The sequence below is a fragment of the Pseudophryne corroboree genome, chromosome 3 (genome assembly GCF_028390025.1).
Source record: "Pseudophryne corroboree isolate aPseCor3 chromosome 3, aPseCor3.hap2, whole genome shotgun sequence".
NCBI lineage: Eukaryota > Metazoa > Chordata > Amphibia > Anura > Myobatrachidae > Pseudophryne > Pseudophryne corroboree.
Window position 1 is genome coordinate 307,867,148 of NC_086446.1, and position 20,932 is coordinate 307,888,079.

General features: G+C 47.1%; 1 protein-coding gene across 2 annotated transcripts in view; it reads left to right on the forward strand.

Annotated features, from left to right (window-relative positions):
- The window catches only part of APCDD1L (APC down-regulated 1 like), a 104,092-nt gene extending 89,449 nt beyond the window's left edge, over nucleotides 1–14,643 (forward strand). For both annotated transcript variants that reach the window (XM_063959395.1, XM_063959396.1), the window contains 2 exons: nucleotides 2,575–3,106; nucleotides 11,355–14,643. In XM_063959395.1, coding sequence (XP_063815465.1) covers nucleotides 2,575–3,106; nucleotides 11,355–12,113 — 1,291 coding nt within the window. In that variant the 3' untranslated portion in view covers nucleotides 12,114–14,643. The remainder of the gene's footprint in view (nucleotides 1–2,574; nucleotides 3,107–11,354) is intronic.
- The last annotated feature ends 6,289 nt before the right edge of the window (nucleotides 14,644–20,932 follow it).

The following is a 20,932-nucleotide window of genomic DNA, read 5'->3' on the forward strand; positions in this document are numbered from 1 at the left end:
TCACCTCCTTAACCCCTTTAAGCAATGGGGTAAAAAGATAGCCAGCCGGCTGATAGGTGAATCTCCACTGTGTCCTGCAATCTGCGGCTTTAACACTAGTAAACACTCAGCATACCTCCCAACATGACCCTCTCCGGGAGGGACAGCATTATGACCAGTACCTGATAACCAAGTGTAATGACACTGTCAAAATAGCTATTACAATGATGGCATGTCTATTCTTCTAGTCTTGTATTTTACTGTATTACATATTTGCTATATTTCCAATCAATGGGAAACCCCCTCTTGAGGTACTCATGAATTTGTCCAGTTTTAGCTTGATAAGTTGAAGTCGCTTTGAGCAAAGAGAAAAATTGTCCAAAAACGCACCAAAGATTATGCACTCCTGGTTTTATATACATTAATGGTGCTTTCAATGATAATGTGTTCACTGCGGGAGGCAATCACGAGACCGCCGGACGGGATCCCAGCGGTCACTGCCAATGCTGGAATCTCGACAAACGGTGAAATGCTGACCCCAGAATACTGGCGCCTCAAGATTTTCTCTCTCTGTGGGAGTCCATGAAACCCATAGAGCAGTGATTTTCAACCTTTTTTTACTCGCGGCACACCGAACAATATTTTAAAATTGCCAAGGCACACCATCAGTTCCCCACAGAAAAAAAACAAAAAAAACACATTGGCCGTCACAGTAAAAAAAAAATCCACACATACATTGGCCTACACAGAAAAAACAATCACATTGCTCCCCACATAAATCATGTTGCTCAATACATAAATCCTATTACTCCCCACATAAGTCAATCACATTTCTCCCCACATAAATCATGTTGCTCCCCACATTAATCATTCACATTGTTCCCCCCATAAATCCATAAATCCTTATTCTCCCCACATAAATCCTATTGTTCCCCGCAGGAGAAATAAAACAACAAATATTAACCCCTACCGGTCAGCTGTCCTCCTCCCTGTCCCTCAGTGGCGGGGGTTGTTCATAGTGGAGTGCTGCGAATACTGAGCAGCGGGCGGTCGGGCACGTGTGGATGTGGGTGGGCAAGGAAAGCTGTGTATGCATGCAGGAATTGGAAGATGTGTATGCAGGCGGGTGGGCTGGCTAGGTGGTGAGACACGGCGGCCGTGACCTATGATATCACACCGCCATGTCTTCAAGGCATAGGTCAAGGCCAGAGCACGACTGATCCTCTAAGAAGAGCCCGGGTCAACAGTTCACTCTGGAGGTGCAGAAAGCTGCTCTGGCTCCGCGGCACACCTTGCAACTGGTTGCGGCACACTGGTGTGCCACGGCACACTGGTTGAAAAAGCCTGCCATAGAGGGAGAATATAACCTCCCATGGCGAACGCAGCGAGCCCTGCAAGGGGCTTTCTAGCGATCACACAGCTGGCAGCATACTGGTGGCCGAAATGCCTCTGTCAGTATCTTGACAGCCGGCATCCCAGCCACCAGTAAATAGTATATATTCCGTTCACTACATAGTGAATGCAGCTTGCGATCACTATGAGCAGTCCCCTGTGAAATGCAGGGCAGTATTAGGGCTATATTCAATAAGAGTCGGAAACTGCCGCCTTGTCGGAAAGACGGCAGTTTCCGACTGGTTAAGGTCGGAAGGGGTTCCGACCTATTCAATAGGAGCACATTTTTTCCGATAAGTCGGGAAACCCGACTTGTCGGAATGCTGTCGGAAAGCAGGTGGATCGGCGGAATACCCGCTGATCCGCCTGCTGCTGTCGGAAACGGGGCCAAATCCGACAGGTTTTGGCCCCCTTTCCAACAAACTCAATCCGACTTGAAAACAAGTCGTATTGAGGTGAGGAGACGGGGAGCGGTGCGGCGGGCTACGGGGATGATCGTACCTGCAGTGCCTCCTCCGCCGCCGCACAGGTCACTCCCACTGCCAGCTCCCACCGCCGCTGGAAGCTCCCCCGCCGGCTGCCGCACACTACCCCCCCACCGGCCGCTGCAAACTGCTCCCCACACCGTTGCTGTCAGCGCACCCGGCAACCGCTGACAGCAGCGGCAGGACAGGACACAGGGAACGGCCAAATCCGACAGTCGGATTTGGCCGCTCTTTGAATAGGGGTTGTCGGGTCCATTCCGACAACTGCATGTCGGAATGCACCCGACTCTTATTGAATATACCCCTTAGTATTAGAGGCTGGGTCTATCAGGCAGCCTGTAAGAGCTGTAAGGCTGGGAGGAGGATGCTGGGCCTGCCTCCAGCTTGCTACCGCACCTGTGCTAGACTAACATAGGGACATTCTTTTGTATTTTAAACTCCTATACCTCCAAACTATATTAAGGTGACTTGTAGATATTGTAACATTTGCCTGCTTTGGTGCTTAAATAAACATTTATTGAAACTGCTAACTTATTTATTCTGGAGTTGGATGTTTCAGCGGACTTATATGAAGTGGGTTTAAAAAGTCAGAATTGGAATTTGCAAAAATGCTTAGTCAATTGTTGCTGCGAATAATAAAGACTGGAGGAAAATGATAAAAGCATTTATTTGTGCAGATGCTGTAACATATGTTTTATTTTAACTCTACCACTTTTAGATGTGAAGTCCGACCTGGACCAGAATTTCTTACCAGATCCTACATGTTCTATCCTAATCGTTTGTTTAAAGCTCTCCAATTTTACTACATGGATCCCCAGTGCCATCAGCCGTCCTATTCTCTGGTGATCAAGGGAAAACTGCGCTTGCGCCAAGCATCATGGATAATGAGGGGAGCTACAGAGGCAGACTATCACTTGCACAAAGTTGGAATTGTGTTTTACAGCCAGGAGGCCATGAGTAACATTAAAGCACAGATGAACAGGACATGTGCTGATTTTGTATCCACTGGCAGGACTTGGGCACCAGGAAGAGTATATGAGCTTCTCAGTGACAAAGCAGATAGAGACTGTACTGCTGCCATTAACTTCACTATGCATGAGTTAAGCCTGGTGAGACTGGAAAAACAATACAACTCTCAGCAGATGGGCGGACTGGTAGAGAAGCTGTTTCTGGGAGACATCCACACAGAGATATCGGAAAGAATCCACTACCGACCAAATGGATACCAGCTGCCACTACAGAGTGCCATGGTGAGTATCACCTACACCAAGCTTAGGAAACATACAGTATAACCCTACCTCTGCAGAACTACAAGCCCTAGCAAAGTGCTGGCAGGGGATCCTGGATGTCCCCTTTTCATCTACTTTAAACTACCTAAAGTGCTAGGCTGAGGGGGCTTACAGGCCAGAAGAAGGCTACCACGTAAAAGTACTACAGCATATGTTGGCACTACATAAATGTTTGCAAGTAGAAAAAAATGTCTTATAGGTACTGTGTGAGTGCAAAAAAATGGGTGTGGCCAAATGCCACATGGGGCATGGCCAATGAAAATGGGGGCGTGACACACATATGGGGGGAGGGGCAGATATACATATGACCCCAATAGTGCCAGATACACGTTGACTCACTGTGCCAGATACACAAATGCCCCCAGAGTGCCAGATATACATTGCCCCCCAGTGCCAGATACACATTACCCCACAGTGCCAGATACACAAATGCCCCCAGAGTGCCAGATATACATTGCCCCCCAGTGCCAGATACACAAATTCCCCCACAGTGCCAGATATGCCCCCAGTGCCAGATACAGAAATGCCCCCAGTGCCAGATACACGTCCCCCCAGTGCCAGATACACATGTCCCCCCATTGCCAGATATGCCCCCAGTGCCAGATACATATGTCCCCCCAGTGCCAGCTAAGCCCCCAGAACCAGATATACATACCCCCCCCCCCCCTTCCACTGCTGCTCACCGCTTCTGCTGCTGTCCTGTGTGTGTGTGAGGGGAGGAGAGTGCAGCGTGCGCCTCTCCTGCCCCTCAGTCTCCGGCAGCGGTGCGGGTGTCTTCCTTCAATTCACCGCCGATCCGTGAGCCAATCAAAGCTTGCGGTCCGTGAGCTCTGATTGGCTCACGGGCGGCGCTGAATTGAAGGAAGACACTGAGGGGCAGGAGAGGCGAACGTTGCACTCTCCTCCCCTCGCAGCAGCGAAGGGAAGGAGCGGTGAGGAGTGACGGCCCGTTGTCGGTGGGTACGGAGTACCCATGACTAAATTCTTAAGGGTACGCCGTACCCACCGGCTTGCACCACTGGACCTACTGTCCATGCGGTGGGGACAGCCATTTAGTGGCCAGACACAATATTCTTGAAAGGACTGAATGGATTAGGTGCTAGTGGCATCACTTCAGCATGATCTATATAGATAACACACTGCACATCCCCATTTGAGAATAATCATTGCAGAATCCAGACCGTAATGCAAAAAAATAGGAAAAACGATTTAAGCCCTTATAATGTATAAAAATGTATTACTTTCATGCAGATCTTGATAGCTACCTGTAATTTAAAAAAAATAGGATTTTAATTACTTACCAGTAAATCGTTTTCTCATAGTCCGTAGAGGATACTGGGGTCCATATTAGTACCATGCAGTGGCGTAAGGTTGTCCCAATTGCCCGGAGGCAAGAAAAATATTGGTTATATATACACATACACACACACACACACACACACACACTTGCTCCTGCATAGCAAGCCTGCAGATTCTAACTACATGAAGCTACTACAAAACCATTGCAACTAGGCAGATCTATGTAGGGGTCCAGCCACACACTACATAGATCTGCCCAGTCACTCACAATGCTGATTATTTCTCTGTGCAATTAATTTGCAAGTGTCATATCCAGGATTAGAACCCACAACCTATTACACTGGAAGCATGCACCTTACTGACGGATATATCTGCTCTTGCAGAGCCGGCCCTAACCAATATGATGCCCTAGGCAAGATTTTGGCTGGTGCCCCCCTAGCACCACCGCTGGTTCCGCCTCTGACCTTGCACCTCTTTTCCAGCACCATCACCCCTCACCCATAGCAGTCCTTATTTTGGGGTTTGTACCCCCTATATTTTAAATAGGAACAGTTCGCACATTTGGCGCACAGCCCAAAAAGGGGTGTGATTTTGATGGCAAGGGGCATGGCCACACAATAGTAACCCCAATTCCAATTACGCCACATAGTACTGCAACTTTATTCACATTTTATCATGCAATAGTGTCCATAATTCATATTACATCCCACAGTAGTATCACTTTACCTTATAAACGTTACTCCTCACAGTAGAGCCCCTTATTCACATTACATCACACTGAATTGCTCCTTATTCACATTACACCATACCCTATTGCTCTTTATTCACATTAGATGAAACAGTAGTGTCCTTTCTATACGCAATGCCACATAGTAGAGCACCTTATACACATAATGCCACACATTAGTAATGCATTTATACACATAATTCCACACAGTAATGCCCCTTACACATATGAGACACATTATTAATGTCCTTATAAACATAATTCGCCTTAAACATTATGACAACCTTTATTAATGCCCTTTTACACTTAATGTCCCTTACACATATGCCGCACATTATTAATGCCCTTATACACATAATGACATGTATAGTGCCCCCTACACATTTGCTGCACATTATTAGTGCCCCTATACACATAATGACACACATACAGTAGTACCCTGTTACACATATGCTGCACATTATTAATGCCCTTATACACGTAATGACACACAGTGCCCCTTACACATATGTTGCACATTATTAATGCATTTTTACATGACACACGTAATGCTCCTTACACATATTCCGAACACTACTGCACAACCAACCCACTCACATGCACACAGCACTCACACTGCCACTAACACTGTGACCTCTGCCTCTGCTTGGATACAGATGTGTCCTCCCAAATCTTGCATCAATGCTAACGTCGGGCACCTTTTTTTATGAAAATGCATCTTATTTGCAATGCATTGGTATGTGGCTAGGATGCACAAGCAGCTTCTGCTGATTAAAATGATATGCTGCATGCCTATATACTGTGTGAGACTGTGGCTGTATCTGCATATGAAATGCTACACACAGAATATAGGCATGCCGCATATCATTTTAATCAGCAGAAGCTGCTGATGCCCCTATGCATATCAAATGCCCTAGGCAATTGCCTAGTTTGCCTATAGCTATGGCCGGCTCTGTGCTCTTGCATAGGAAGTATGAGAATCCTAACTATATGAAGTTACTTGTAATTGTCAGAGAAATAATTTCATATAGTTAGAATTCTCATGCTTCCTTTATAGGAGCAAATAGCTTTATCAGTAAGTTGTCTGCTTCCAGTGTATCTATAATAAAGAGGGTGTGATTTGTAAGGTGTAGTGACTAGTGGGGGAGTCTGCTACGGAAGAGTTACCGGCTGCTGTCAATGAACTTAATTGATTAATGTCGCTGAACACATGGAACAGGAGGAGAGGTGCCCCCCTTCAAAGCAGGAGCCCGGCGGCAGCTGACTCCGTTGCCTCCCAGAGTTCTGCCTCTGGTACCATGGGTATAGACGGGTCCACTAGGAGCCATGGGCACTTTTAGAATTTAAGTGTGGGCTGGCTCCTCCCTCTAGGCCCCTCCTACCAGACTCAGTCTAGGAAACTGTGCCCGAGGAGAAGGACATACTTTGAGAGAAGGATATAAAAGGATAGTGGTGAGATTCCGAACCAGCACACACAAACTAGAGGAAAGCCAAGCTAACCAAACTTTAAACCAGTAACAGCAACCACTAAACCAACAATACTTAACCAAGTAACAGTGCAGGAAGAAACGAAGCACTGGGCGGGCGCCTAGTATCGTCAATGGACTACGAGAAAAGGATTTACCAGTAGCTGCTCGGCAGAGCTGTAAAGCCGAGACACCCCAGGGCAGCCACCCAGGAAGAACCCACCGACCTAGTAGAGTGGGCCTGTACAGATTTTGGACATAGCAAACTTGCTGTGGAATAAGCATGCTGGATAGTAAGTCTGATCCAGCGTGCAATAGTTATAAAGAACAAACAGCGAGTCCGTATTTCTGTGATGAGCTGTTCTTTTCACATACTCCTTCAAAGCCCTCGCAGCATCCAAAGACTTTGAGTTGTCGGTAACAACTGGGACAACAATAGGTTGGTTGATGTGAAACACCGACACCACCTTAGGAAGAAGTTGCTGACGAGTTCTGAGTTCAGCCCTGTCCTCATGGAAAATTAAATAGGGACTTTTGTGAGACAAAGCCCCCAGCTCAGACACACGTCTTGCTGAAGCCAAAGCCAACAGTGTGACGGTCTTCCACGTAAGATATTTTACGTCCACCTCCTGTAACGGCTCAAACCAGTCCGATTGGAGGAAATGCAGCTCCACATCGAGATCCCAAGGTGCCGTGGGAGGCACAAAGGGAGGTTGGATGTGCAGAACACCCTTCAAGAACATCTGGACCTCAGGGAGAGAAGCCAATTGTTTCTGAAAGAAAATGGACAAGGCCGAAATCTGGACTTTTATGGAGCACATATGTAGGCCCACATACACTGCTGCTTGTAGAAAAAGCAGGAACCGTCCTAAATGGAATTCCTCCACAGAAAATTTTCTGCTGTCACACCAAGAAACGTATTTCTTCCAAATATGATGGTAATGCTTAGACGTTACCCCCATTCCTGGATTGGATCGTAGTCGGGATAACCTTGTTAGGGATCCCTCTCCTGGCTAGAATCAGCCGTTCAACTTCCATGCAGTCAAACGTAGCCGCGGTAAGTCCTGATAGACGAATGGGCCCTGTTGCAGAAGATCCTTGCAAAGAGGTAGAGGCCACGGATCTTCAAGGAGCATCTCCAGAAGGTCCGCGTACCAGGTCCTTCTTGGCCAGTCCGGAGCATTTAGAATTGCTTGAACCTTTTCCCTTTTTATTCTCTTCTTGGGATCAGAGGAAGTGGAGGAAACACGTACACCATCTAATAGACCCATGGAGTCTTCAGGGCGTCTATCGCCACCGCCTGTGGGTCTCTCGACCTGGAACAATACCACCTGGGCTTCTTGTTGAGACGAGAGGCCATCATGTCGATCTGTGGATATCCCCATCAACTTGTCAAGCACCTGAACACTTTCGGCCCCACTCCCCCGAGTGCAGGTCGTGTCTGCTGAGGAACTCTGCTTCCCAGTTGTCTACTCCCGGAATGAAAACCGCTGACAATGCCACAGTGTTTCTTTCTGCCCAAAGGAGAATTCTTGACACCTCTGACATTGCTGCTCTGATTTTCGTTCCGCCCTGTCGGTTTATGTACGTTACTGCCGTCACATTGTCCGACTGGACCTGCATGGCCCGATCTTGAAGAAGAATGTGAGGCCTGCAGAAGGGCGTTGTATATGGCCCTGAGTTCCAGAATGTTGATTGGAAGGATGACTTCCTGACTGGACCATCTTCCTTGAAACTGCACCCCCTGAGTGACTGTTTCACAACCTCTGAGGCTTTGCGTCTGTGGTTAGTAGAATCCAGTTCTGAATTCCGAACCTCCGACGAGGTGAGAAGTCTGTAGCCACCACAGAAGGTAGATCCTGGCTTTTTGCGACAGACGGATCCTCTGGTGCATGTGAAGATGCGATCTGGACCATTTGTCCAACATATCGAGGTGGAAGGGTCTTGCGTGAAACCTTCCGTATCGAAGAGCCTCGTAAGAGGCCACCATTTTCCCTAGAAGTCGAATGCATAGATGCACAGATATCTGGGTTGGCTTCAGGACATCCGGAACCATCGACTGGATTACTAATGCCTTTTCCAACGGAAGGAACACCTTCTGCTACTCCTTATCCAGTATCATTCCCAGGAATGGGAGCCTCCGTGTTGGCTCTAGGTGAGATTTCGGAAGGTACAGAATCCACCCATGATCCTGGAGAAGTCTGGTTGAGAGAGCAATGCTGTCCAGCAACCTTTCCCTGGACGGTGCTTTTATCAGATCGTCCAGGTACGGAAATATGTTCACTCCCTGTTTGCGGAGTAGAAGCATCATCTCTGCCATCACCTTGGTGAACACCCTCGGTGCTGTGCTGTGGCAGGGCCTGGAACTGGTAGTGACAGTCCTGCAGTGCAAACCATAGATAAGCCTGATGAGGCGGCCAGATCGAAATGTGAAGGTACGCATCCTTGATATCCAGAGACACTAGGAATTCCCCTTCCTCCAGACCTGAGATCAACGCTCTCGGAGACTCCATCTTGAATTTGAACACTCGTAAATACGGGTTCAACGACTTGAGGTTCAAAATCGGTATTACTGAACCGTCCGGTTTCAGTACTACAAACAAGTTGGAATAGAACCCCTTGTTTAGCTGATGAGGTGGAACTGAAAATATTACGCGAGTCTGTACCAGTTTTTGGATGGCATGTTGTAAAGTTATACTTGCCTCTTGTGAAACTGGTAAGCCTGATTTGAAGAATGTGTGAGTTGGGAGCTCTTGGAACTCCAGTCTGCAGCTCTGGGAAAAAAGATTTTGACCAGATTTGACTGAAGAATTGTAGGCGTTCTCCCACCTGACAGCCTTCCAGGCATTGTGGTCCACTGTCATGCTGAAGTCTTTGAGGAAGCAGAGCCTGAGCTTTGCCATTGAACTTGGCCATCCGAAAGGACCGTAAGTTAGAAGCTGAATAAGTCTTCTTGGTTGGGAGGGCTGTGGAAGGAAGATACGTAGACTTACCCGCAGTAGCTGTGGAGATCCATTTGTTTAATTCATCTCCGAACAAGGCCTCTCCTGTGAATGGTAGACCTTCCATGCCTTTCCTGGAATCTGCGTCAGCAGTCCACTGGCATAGCCACAAGCCCCTGCATGCCGACACTGTCATAGCGGTGGTGCGTGCGATAAGCACGCCTATTTCCTTTATGGCTTCCACCATAAAGTTCGAGAGTCCTGTATATGCTGCAGGAGTAAGACAAAATCCCCCCTAGATAAGGCATCTAACCCCTCAATTAGGTTACCTGACCATTTAGCAAAGGCTTTAGTGATCCACGCACATGCAATAGTGGGTCTGTGGGCCACTCCAGCAGCTGTGTACAATGATTTGAGTGTAGTCTCAATTTTACAATCAGGAAAATGGCGCTGGTGAGCTGCTGGATCCTCTCATAGTGAAAACCCCATCAATGGCACGCGGTCTACCCGCTTCTCTTATACTGGCTGAGGAATCTGGTGCTTAAAATGGAGAGAACTATTTTAAGGCTGTGGTGCCAGTATGGGTACTGTGTACAGTGTACTGGGACGCAGTTGTATACTGTGTCCGGAGACGCATTCCGCCCTGTGTAGAAGCCGTGCATCTCTGTACCCTCATTCCGCCATAATAGCCGGCGCCCTGGTAGCTGGGACGCCTGCTCAGTACTCACCACTATTCGGTCTTCTGGCTCTGTTAGGGGTGGCGGCGTGCTGCGGGAATGTACGCTTGCCGTGGTGGGGCTTACGAATAGTTCCCTCAGGAGCTCCATGTCCTGTCAGCGGGCTACGGGACCATTAACCCTTCAATAAGTTGGGCTGTTCCCCCCCCCCCCGGAGGGCGCCGCACCAGGACAAGATCCGCTGCTGCTGTGCCCCCCGCTGCCGCTGTGAAGAGAAACTAGATGCGTACGCGTCTAGTTTCCCTTCGTGGAGAGGTCCTTTACTGTGTGGTGCGCGATGACGTCATCGCGCACCGCACAGCAAAGGTCCTCTCCATGAAGGGAACTAGACGCTACGCACATCATTTCAGTCTGTACAGGGGGCGTAAATGACCACGCCCCCTGTACGTAGCCACGCCCCCTGTTGTCGCTCGGGGCGCCCAAGAACCGGCCCTGGTCTATGGTCTCCTGTGCCTGTGATCGCATCTGCTTACATCGACATGCCTGCGACACTCCCATAACACGCCACTGAACACACCATTTCTTTGTGCACAAACGGCCACCACCCAGTCATCGCATTTCTGGATTGTCTAAATGGACTACAACAGCACCTTTATGCGCATGTTACTATGTTACTATTGCGCTGATGACTGCTCCCGCAGGTTGCCAGCAACATCCTCAGTCGGCCCTACACGCAGGGCCGACGGGGGGATGTCGTTAGCGAGGGCCATGCTGCCAAATGGGCTCCTCTGTCACTGCCCCGCATCGGCAAGTGTGTATGCACTTGACGATTCCAGGCCATGTGCAACGTCGCTGGGTGCACACATTGCATAGTATGTACCCAGCTTATAGCTTTTCAGGAATTTTCGCACAGGCGCAGTTGCAAATAATCTCTGTACTGTGAGCATTACGTGCAACTCAGAATCTTGTGCACATGAAGGTTTTTACATTAGGGTAAATTAGCAGATTGCACTCATTGTTTAACTGATCTAGATTTGATGTCTGAATGTCTTTTACAATGATCTCACATTTAGTTCTGTCTTCCACTTTTATTTACAGCACCATGTCTATCCGTGTCGGGTCTGTGAAATTATATACAATGCGGATGAACACCAACCACCAGTCCTGCCTCAGACTCTGCAACCACAAGGCCATCTTAAAGGTAAATGGGTGAGCAGCCAGTGTGAAGTGCGCCCAGCTGTCCTCTTTCTCACCCGCTACCTGATATTCCACGACGATAACCATACGTGGGAAGGATACTACTACCACTATGCTGACCCTCTCTGCAGACAGCCAACTTTCACCCTTTGCGCTAGAGGACACTACACTAAAGTGGAGAACTCCAAGCATGTTAAAGGAGGCACAGAACTTGTGTTCACAGTAAGCAAAGTTTGGGTTAAACCATTAAGCCAGGAAATTTTGCAGATGTTGAATACCTCTCCGTCTGGGAACTGTGGTGTGGCCGGATTATGGGCCATGGGGGAGGAACAGGACATTGCAGGAACAGGAGGCTGTGATGTGTTGGGTATAAGCCTACCACACACTGAATATGAACTTTTTAAAATTGAGCAAGACAACAGTGGGCGCCATCTCCTGTACTTGGGTGAGAGGCCAACCGATGGCTCCAGCCCATCAACACCCAACAAACGGCCCACATCATACCAGCCCCCTCTTATCCAATGCTTTGATGAGCTCACACTACCTTCCAAGCAAAGTCTCTCTATGGATTTTGCACCGAACATTGCACACTTATCCTTGCCCCATTTTTGGGCTCTGCTCTTAATGTTTATTGTACTACATATTTTAAGACTGAACTGATTCACTCAGGCTGTTTTTTCAGGTGCAGCTTTCTGACCCTGTCGGAGCTGGGACACTCATATTCCACTAAAAAGAAAAAAATTGAGGTTCTTTTTTGTTTGTTTTGTTTAAAGATATTGTACATAGTATTCTATCTAGCTAATGCACTTGCTGAAAATATATATATATATTTAAACAAAAAAAAGATTTTCCTCTGCAGATGTCTCAGTTCTCAGAGACAAAAGACTAAAATGAAAACTGCCAGACTGTGCACTGGGAGAAGCAAAATGGCAGGCAAATGCTGGCTTATCGCTGTAAACACTGCACTTTCTCCGACAGAACTCGAGAAGCAACCTGCAGGTGAACTGCAAACAACAGGTCTTTTTAATCCTGCAACAGATTCACCACTTCATTACAATGAACAACTGAAGCCAAAATATGGTCTTCAAAAACACTTAAAAATAAAAATTTACATTTTAAAGATTGATGGAAGTCACTATTTTAAAATTAAGGTTTGTGCAAACCACTAGGTAAGATTTCCCAATGAGCCAAATCAATGTACAGATTTGTCTTCATACATCATTGCTGCAGTCGTGCCAAACAGTCCCTCTCATCGCGCCAGGCCCTTTAGGTTCTGCTAGCATTGGGCATCTTTTTTGCCAAAAATGCATCTACTGTAGTTCGCAACACAACTAGTGTGCACCAGGAGAATGTGCTGATTAATTTAATATGCAACACTTGTACAGATGGAGCAACGATCATCTTGGCTTCACTGCTGCGCCTAGGTGCACCATGGTTTATTAGCATAAGCCTTTCATCTATTGTTCTCAGCTGCAATACAATAAGAGAAAACAATACAACATGGGATTAAGTCCGACTGCCCTGGCACAATTAATCCTATTGAGGCCAAGATAAAGATGGCTCTATCTGTACATCTGTGCTTTTTCCATGCCAATTTCGTTGGGCTTCATAGACACACTCAGTCGCACACAGATATACAAGTGTTGCATATATAATTAATCAGCAGCCTCCTGGTGCCCGACTAAAGGGCCCTACACATTGACCGATCCACCGCCGAGCTGCCCGACGGCGTATACGGCCCACCCAGCGGCGGGGTGGGCAGTGAACTTCACACCCCCCGTCACCCGGCTCCATAGAAATGCAGGCAAATATGGACGAGATTGTCCAGATTGGCCTGCATGCACAGCCGACGGGGCACCAGCTATGAACGAGCACAGGGCCGCACATCGTTCATCTCTGGTGACTCCACACTCAAAGATATGAACGTTATCTCGTTCAATAATGAACAAGATCGTTCATATCCTTGAGGATTGTCGGCCAGTGTGTAGGGCCTATAAGATGCATTTTCAGCATAGAAAAAGACACCCAAATCTAGCAGAGTTGCACGAGATCTAATGGTTCTCTCATGCCGGGCATTTCGCACTGAAGCTAGATGTAGGACACATCTGTACTAATGACATCTTTTAGAAGTCTGACAACTTTAAAATGCTGCCTGAACAATTCTATATACAGGCAGACTTGATAAGTAAAACAAAATTATATTAATTTTTTTTGCCTTATCTACTGTTGCATATTATTTTATGACTGCTAAGTGTCCAACCTAGAGACCAAAGCCACTTGGAGAAGAGTCCATAAAAAGTGGAGCAATCTCTAAATGTTCATTAAAAAATGTCTTTGTTGGAACAAAGATTTTTAGCCCAAACTACACCGGCTGTTCACCAATTAGCTGCAGTAATTTGCCACAGCTAATGGATTCAGCTGGGGCCATAAGCGATTAGCAGTCGTCAGAGCCATGATAACACACGGGATCGGGAACTTATCCCGAATTTCATGTATTATCGCATGATCGCGGTCCTTCTTTGATCAATAAAAATGGCATATAATTTGATAACATGATAATAAGCACTGATCAAAAACTATCAGGCTGTTTTTATCGGCCAAAAAAGGGTCGCACCAAATTAGCGTTAAAACGGATTTTTTGGATGTAAAAATGTACCTTGACGCACTTTACAAACAAAAAAGTTGCCTTACTTAGCATGTGCTCTATAGAACTAACATTTTATTGACATGTGAAGCTGCAGCAACTTTAACAAAAAACCCTACAAACGATAATTATTAAAACAAGGCAACGTTTGCACTATTCTGTTTTATAGAATATTCACCTCAGACAATTTATACACTTAGATCAGGCATTCACAACCTTGATCCTCAAGGCTCACTAGAGTGCAGGTTTTAGTGATATCCAGCACAGAAGGTTACATCCAAATAACTGAGGTACTAATTAAGTCACTTGTGCTGAAGCATGGATATCACTAAAACCTAATGTTAAGCGCATCATTGCAAAAATCCTCTATATTGTTTAAACAGCAGCCTGATTCTCAACAGCAGTAAATAAGACAGACTGCAAACCTGAGACAATGCCAGGGCTGTTTTTCCAAGCACAAAGTGCCGGGAATCGCCAGCCCTTAAAATGATTATTTTTTTGTTCCAGATGTAATCAAATTGAATTAAAAACCAACATTTTTATCGAGTTATTATTTATGACATTTTTAAATCTGAATTAGTCAATATAGTAGAAAGTTGTAAGGAGTTCAGAAAACCATTCAGACTGAAAACCAGGTGTATTGTTTTAGTGTCAGTAGTGTGTTAAAAAGTCTGTCAGCATGAAAAAATGACGAGCTTGGGTAAAACGTATCTTTGTTAACTCTCTTTCTTCGATGCCCATGGGATCCACAGGGTTAATGTTTAACCTTGGGTATGATGCTGGTGGAGACCAGGACTGACACCGAACAAAAGCTTGTGAGCCTCCCAAGATGCACTGGGCTACTCCCGCTTTATACCCCGCCCCCATGCTTAGGCACTTCAGTTTAGTAACAAGCTCAAAGCAGGAGCTGAAGAGAAGAGAGAGAATGAAGGATGGTACACACAGGAAACACACTCTCACATAGAGGAAAAGGGAACTGGTGACTGGCCATTGAAGCTAGATGCATCAATGTGGGAGCCCTGCGGATCCCATGGACCCCGAAGAAAGAGAGTTAACAAAGGTAAGTAAGTTTTACCATAACTCCTTCGGTGTCCATGGTCTCCACAGGGTTAATTCTAACCTTGGGAAGTCCCAAAGCAGTTGTAATAGGGAGGGAACACTCCTAAGCTGAAAGGAGGACATTGCAGAAAAAGGTTGCATCCTGAGATGCAAACGTATCAAAGGCATAGAACCTGAGAAACGTATGGGTAGTAGACCAAGTAGCTGCCTTGCAGAGTTGTTCAGCAGATGCGCCACGGCGGGCTGCCCATGAAAGACCCACGGAGCGAGAAGAGACTGTATTTGGAACAGGCAGATCTGCTTGTTTATACACCTATGAAATGGTCATGCATAGCCAACCTGCCAATGTTTGTTTAGTGGCTGTCCAACCCCGCTTGTGGAATCCATAAAGGATGAATAAAGAATCGGTCTTCCTGAGGGAACCAGTACGGTCCATGTAGATCCGGAGAGCACGGACCACATCCAACAATTCTTCCTCTTGTCAGAGGCTGGGTTCCAGAAAGGCCGTACCACAATGGGTTCATTATTATGGACTTTTTCTTGTTCTAAGGACTGCCGGTCCTGGTGAAACATTAAGAATGGTTAGCAACATGAGAGAGCTACCAAGTCTGGGACTCTGCGTGCTGAGGCAATTGCCAGGAGAAAGATGGACTTTGCAGTTAACCACTTGAGGTCTATCGACTCCAAAGGTTCGAAAGGAGGCCGAGATAAGGCCTGTAGAACCAAAGACAAGTCCCACGGAGCTACCGGAGCGACAAATGGAGGTTGTATTCATAGTACCCTTTGAAGGAAGTAACGTACATCTGGCAATGGAGCCAGTCTCTTCTGGAACCAGACGGACAAATCCAAGACCTGGACCTTCAGAGAAACCAGGCGAAGACCCATGGCTAGGCCTGCATGTAAGAAGGCTAACAGCTGAGGAATCCTGAGAACTTTAGGATCATAGTCACGGTGAGCACACCACTGAAAGTATGAGTGCCATATCCAACAATATACAGTCAGGTCAATAAATATTGGGACATCGACACAATTCTCATATTTTGGACTCTATACACCACCACAATGGATTTGAAGTGAAACAAACAAAATGTCCTTTAACTGCAGACTTTCCGCTTTAATTTGAGGGTATTTACATCCAAATCAGGTGAACGGTGCAGGAATTATAATGGTTTCTATATGCGCCTCACACTTTTTAAGGGACCAAAAGTAATGGGTTAAACGACTCATAAGCTATTTCATGGACAGGAGTGGGCTATTCCCTCGTTATTTCATCATAAATTAAGCAAGTAAATGGTCTGGAGTAGACTCCAGGTGTGACATTTGCATTTAGAATCTGTTACTGTCGACTCTCAATATGAGATCCAAAGAGCTGCCACTATCAGTTAAGCAAGCCATCATTAGGATAAAAAAATCAAAACAAATACATCAGAGAGATAGCAAAAACATTAGGTGTGGCCAAATCAACTGTTTGGAACATTCTTAAAAAGAAAGAATGCACCGGAGAGCTCAGCAACACCAAAAGACCCGAAAGACCACAGAAAACAACTGTAGTGGATGACAGAAGAATTATTTCCCTGGTGAAGAAAAAATAAGATTTTAAACCTACCGGTAAATCTTTTTCTCCTAGTCTGTAGAGGATGCTGGGGATACCGCAAGGACCATGGGGCATAGACGGGCTCCTCAGGAGACATGGGCACCACAAAGAACTTTAGATGGGTGTGCACTGGCTCCTCCCTCTATGCCCCTCCTCCAGACCCCAGTCAGAGAACTGTGCCCAGAGGAGACGAACAGTACGAGGAAAGGATTTTTGTTAATCTAAGGGCAAGATTCATACCAGCCCACACCATCCACACCGTATAACCTGGAATATACGCAACCAGTTAACAGTATGAACAAAACAGCATCAGCTAAAGACTGATCTTAACTGTAACATAACCCTTATGTATGCAATAACTATATACAAGTCTTGCAGAAATATGTCCGCACTGGGACGGGCACCCAGCATCTTCTACGGACTAGGAGAAAAAGATTTACCGGTAGGTTTAAAATCTTATTTTCTCTTACGTCCTAGAGGATGCTGGGGACTCCGTAAGGACCATGGGGATTATACCAAAGCTCCAGACCGGGCGGGAGAGTGCGGATGACTCTGCAGCACCGATTGAGCAAACATGAGGACCTCATCAGCCAGGGTATCAAACTTGTAGAATTTTTCAAAAGTGTTTGAACCCGACCAAGTCGCCGCTCGGCAAAGCTGTAATGCCGAGACGCCTCGGGCAGCCTCCCAAGAAGAGCCCACCTTCCTAGTGGAATGGGCCTTTACTGAATTTGGTAATGGCAATCCAGCCGTAGAATGAGCCTGCTGAATCCAGCGAGCAATAGTCTGCTTAGAAGCAGGAGCACCAACCTTGTTGGCTGCATACAGGACAAACAGTGCCTCTGTTTTCCTAACCCTAGCCGTCCTGGCTACGTACATTTTTAAGGCCCTGACTACATCCAGGGACTTGGAATCCTCCAAGTCACTCGTAGCCACCGGCACCACAATAGGTTGGTTCATATGAAACGATGAAACCACCTTAGGCAAAAATTGAGGACGAGTCCCCAACTCTGCTCTATCCTCATGGAAAATCAGATAGGGGCTTTTGTGAGACAAAGCCGCTAATTCGGACACCCGCCTTGCAGATGCCAAGGCCAACAACATGACCACCTTCCAAGTGAGAAATTTTAATTCCACTGTTTGAAGGGGCTCAAACCAGTGAGATTTTAGGAACTGTAACACCACGTTAAGGTCCCATGGTGCCACTGGAGGCACAAATGGAGGCTGTATGTGCAGCACTCCCTTTACAAAAGTCTGGACTTCTGGGAGAGAAGCCAATTCCTTCTGAAAGAAAATTGATAGGGCCAAAATCTGTACCTTAATGGAGCCTAATTTAAGGCCCATATCCACTCCTGTCTGCAGAAAGTGGAGAAAACGGCCCAGATGGAAATCTTCCGTAGGAGCATTCTTGGATTCACACCAAGATACATACTTTCTCCAGATACGGTGATAATGTTTCGTCGTCACCTCCTTCCTAGCCTTTATCAGAGTAGGGATGACTTCTTCTGGAATGCCTTTCCCAGCTAGGATTCGGTTGTTCAACCGCCATGCCGTCAAACGTAGCCGCGGTAAGTCTTGGAACACGCAGCACCCCTGTTGAGAGGAAGAGGCCACAGATCTTCTGTGAGCATTTCCTGAAGATCTGAATACCAGGCCCTTCGAGGCCAATCTGGAACAATGAGTATTGTCTGCACTCTTTTTCGTCTTATGATTCTCAATATCTTTGATATGAGTGGAAGAGGAGGGAACATATAGACCGACTGAAACACCCACAGTGTCACCAGGGCATCCACTGCTACTGCCTGAGGGTCCCTTGACCTGGCACAATACCTCCGAAGCTTCTTGTTGAGGCGTGACGCCATCATGTCTATTTGAGGAAGTCCCCAATGACTTGTTATCTCTGCAAAAACTTCTTGATGAAGTCCCCACTCTCCTGGATGGAGATCGTGTCTGCTGAGGAAGTCTGCTTCCCAGTTGTCCACTCCCGGAATGAAGACTGCTGCCAAAGCGCTTATGTGATTTTCCGCCCAGTGCAGAATCCTGGTGGCTTCAGCCATTGCCACTCTGCTCCTTGTTCCGCATTGGCGGTTTACATGAGCCACGGCTGTGACGTCTGATTGAATCAGAACCAGTAGGTCGCGAAGAAGATTCTCCGCTTGACGTAGGCCGTTGTATATGGCCCTCAATTCCAGTACGTTGATATGTAGACAAGCCTCCTGGCTTGACCATATCCCCTGAAACTTTCTTACTTGTGTGACTGCTCCCCATCCTCGGAGGCTCTCGTCCGTGGTCACCAGAACCCAGTCTTGAATGCCGAACCTGCGACACTCTAGAAGGTGAGCACTCTGCAGCCACCACAGGAGAGACACCCTGGCCCTGGGGGACAGGCTTATTTTCTGATGAATTTGAAGATGGGACCCGGACCACTTGTCCAGAAGGTCCCACTGAAATGTCCTCGCATGAAACCTGCCGAAGGGGATGGCCTCGTAGGTCGCCACCATTTTCCCCAGTACTCGAGTGCATTGATGGACTGACACTCTTTTTGGTTTTAACAGGTCTCTGACCATGTTCTGGAGTTCCTGGGCTTTTTCCATCGGGAGAAAAACCCTCTTTTGTTCCGTGTCCAGAATCATGCCCAAGAAAGGTAGCCGAGTTGTTGGAACTAACTGTGACTTTGGTAGATTTAGAATCCAGCAATGTTGCTGCAGCACTCTCAGGGAGAGCGACACGCTTTTCAGCAACTGATCTCTCAATCTCGCCTTTATCAGGAGATCGTTCAAGTACGGGATAATTGTGACTCCCTGCCGGCGCAGGAGCACCATCATTTCCGCCATTACCTTGGTGAAAATCCTCGGGCCGTGGAAAGCCCAAACGGCAACGTCTGAAACTGGTAATGACAGTCCTGTACAGCGAATCTCAGGTACGCCTGATGAGGGGGATATATGGGGACATGAAGGTATGCATCCTTTATGTCTAGTGACACCATAAAATCCCCCCCTTCCAAGCTGGAGATCACTGCCCGGAGCGATTCCATCTTGAATTTGAACTTTTTCAAGTACAGGTTTAGGGATTTTAAATTTAGAATGGGTCTGACCGAGCCATCCGGTTTCGGGACCACAAATAGGGTTGAATAGTACCCTTTCCCCTGTTGAACTAGGGGAACCTCGACAACTACTTGTTGTTGACACAGTTTTTGAATTGCAGCTAAAACTATCTCCCTTTCTGGGGACGAAGCTGGTAAGGCCGATTTGAAAAAACGGCGAGGAGGCACGTCTTCGAATTCCAGCTTGTAACCCTGGGATACAATTTCCATTGCCCAAGGATCCACGTCTGACTGAACCAAGATGTGGCTGAAGAGTCGAAGACGTGCCCCCACCGGCGCGGACTCCCTCAGTGGAGCCCCAGCTTCATGCAGTGGATTTAGTAGAAGCCGGGGAGGACTTCTGCTCCTGGGAACTAGCCGTAGCAGGCAGTTTTTTCCCTCTACCCCTACCTCTGGCGAGGAAGCAACAGCCCCGACCTCTTCTGGACTTATGCGACCGAAAGGACTGCATCTGATATTGCAGCGTTTTCTTTTGCTGTGGAGAAACATAAGGTAAAAAAGTAGATTTAGCCGCGGTAGCTGTGGAAACCAGGTCGGCGAGACCTTTCCCAAATAAATCCTCACCTTTGTAAGGTAAAACTTCCATATGTTTCTTTGAGTCGGCATCACCCGTCCATTGGCGGGTCCACAGGGCTCGTCTAGCAGAAATCGCCATGGCGTTGGCTCTCGAACCTAGCAGACCAACGTCTCTCTGAGCGTCTCTCATATATAAGACTGCGTCTTTAATGTGACCTAAGGTCAATAAAATGGTATCTCTATCCAGGGTATCAATGTCAGCTGACAAAGTATCCGTCCAAGCCGCAACAGCGCTACAAACCCAAGCCGACGCTATTGCCGGTCTGAGCAAGGCACCCGTATGTGTATAAATTGATTTTAAGGTAGTTTCCTGTCTGCGATCAGCAGGATCCTTGAGGGCCGCCGTGTCTGGAGACGGTAGCGCCACCTTTTTGGACAAGCGCGTTAACGCCTTGTCCACCCTGGGTGAGGATTCCCACCGTAACCTGTCCTGCGCAGGGAAAGGATACGCCATAAGAATTCTTTTGGGAATCTGCAGTTTCTTGTCTGGAGTTTCCCACGCT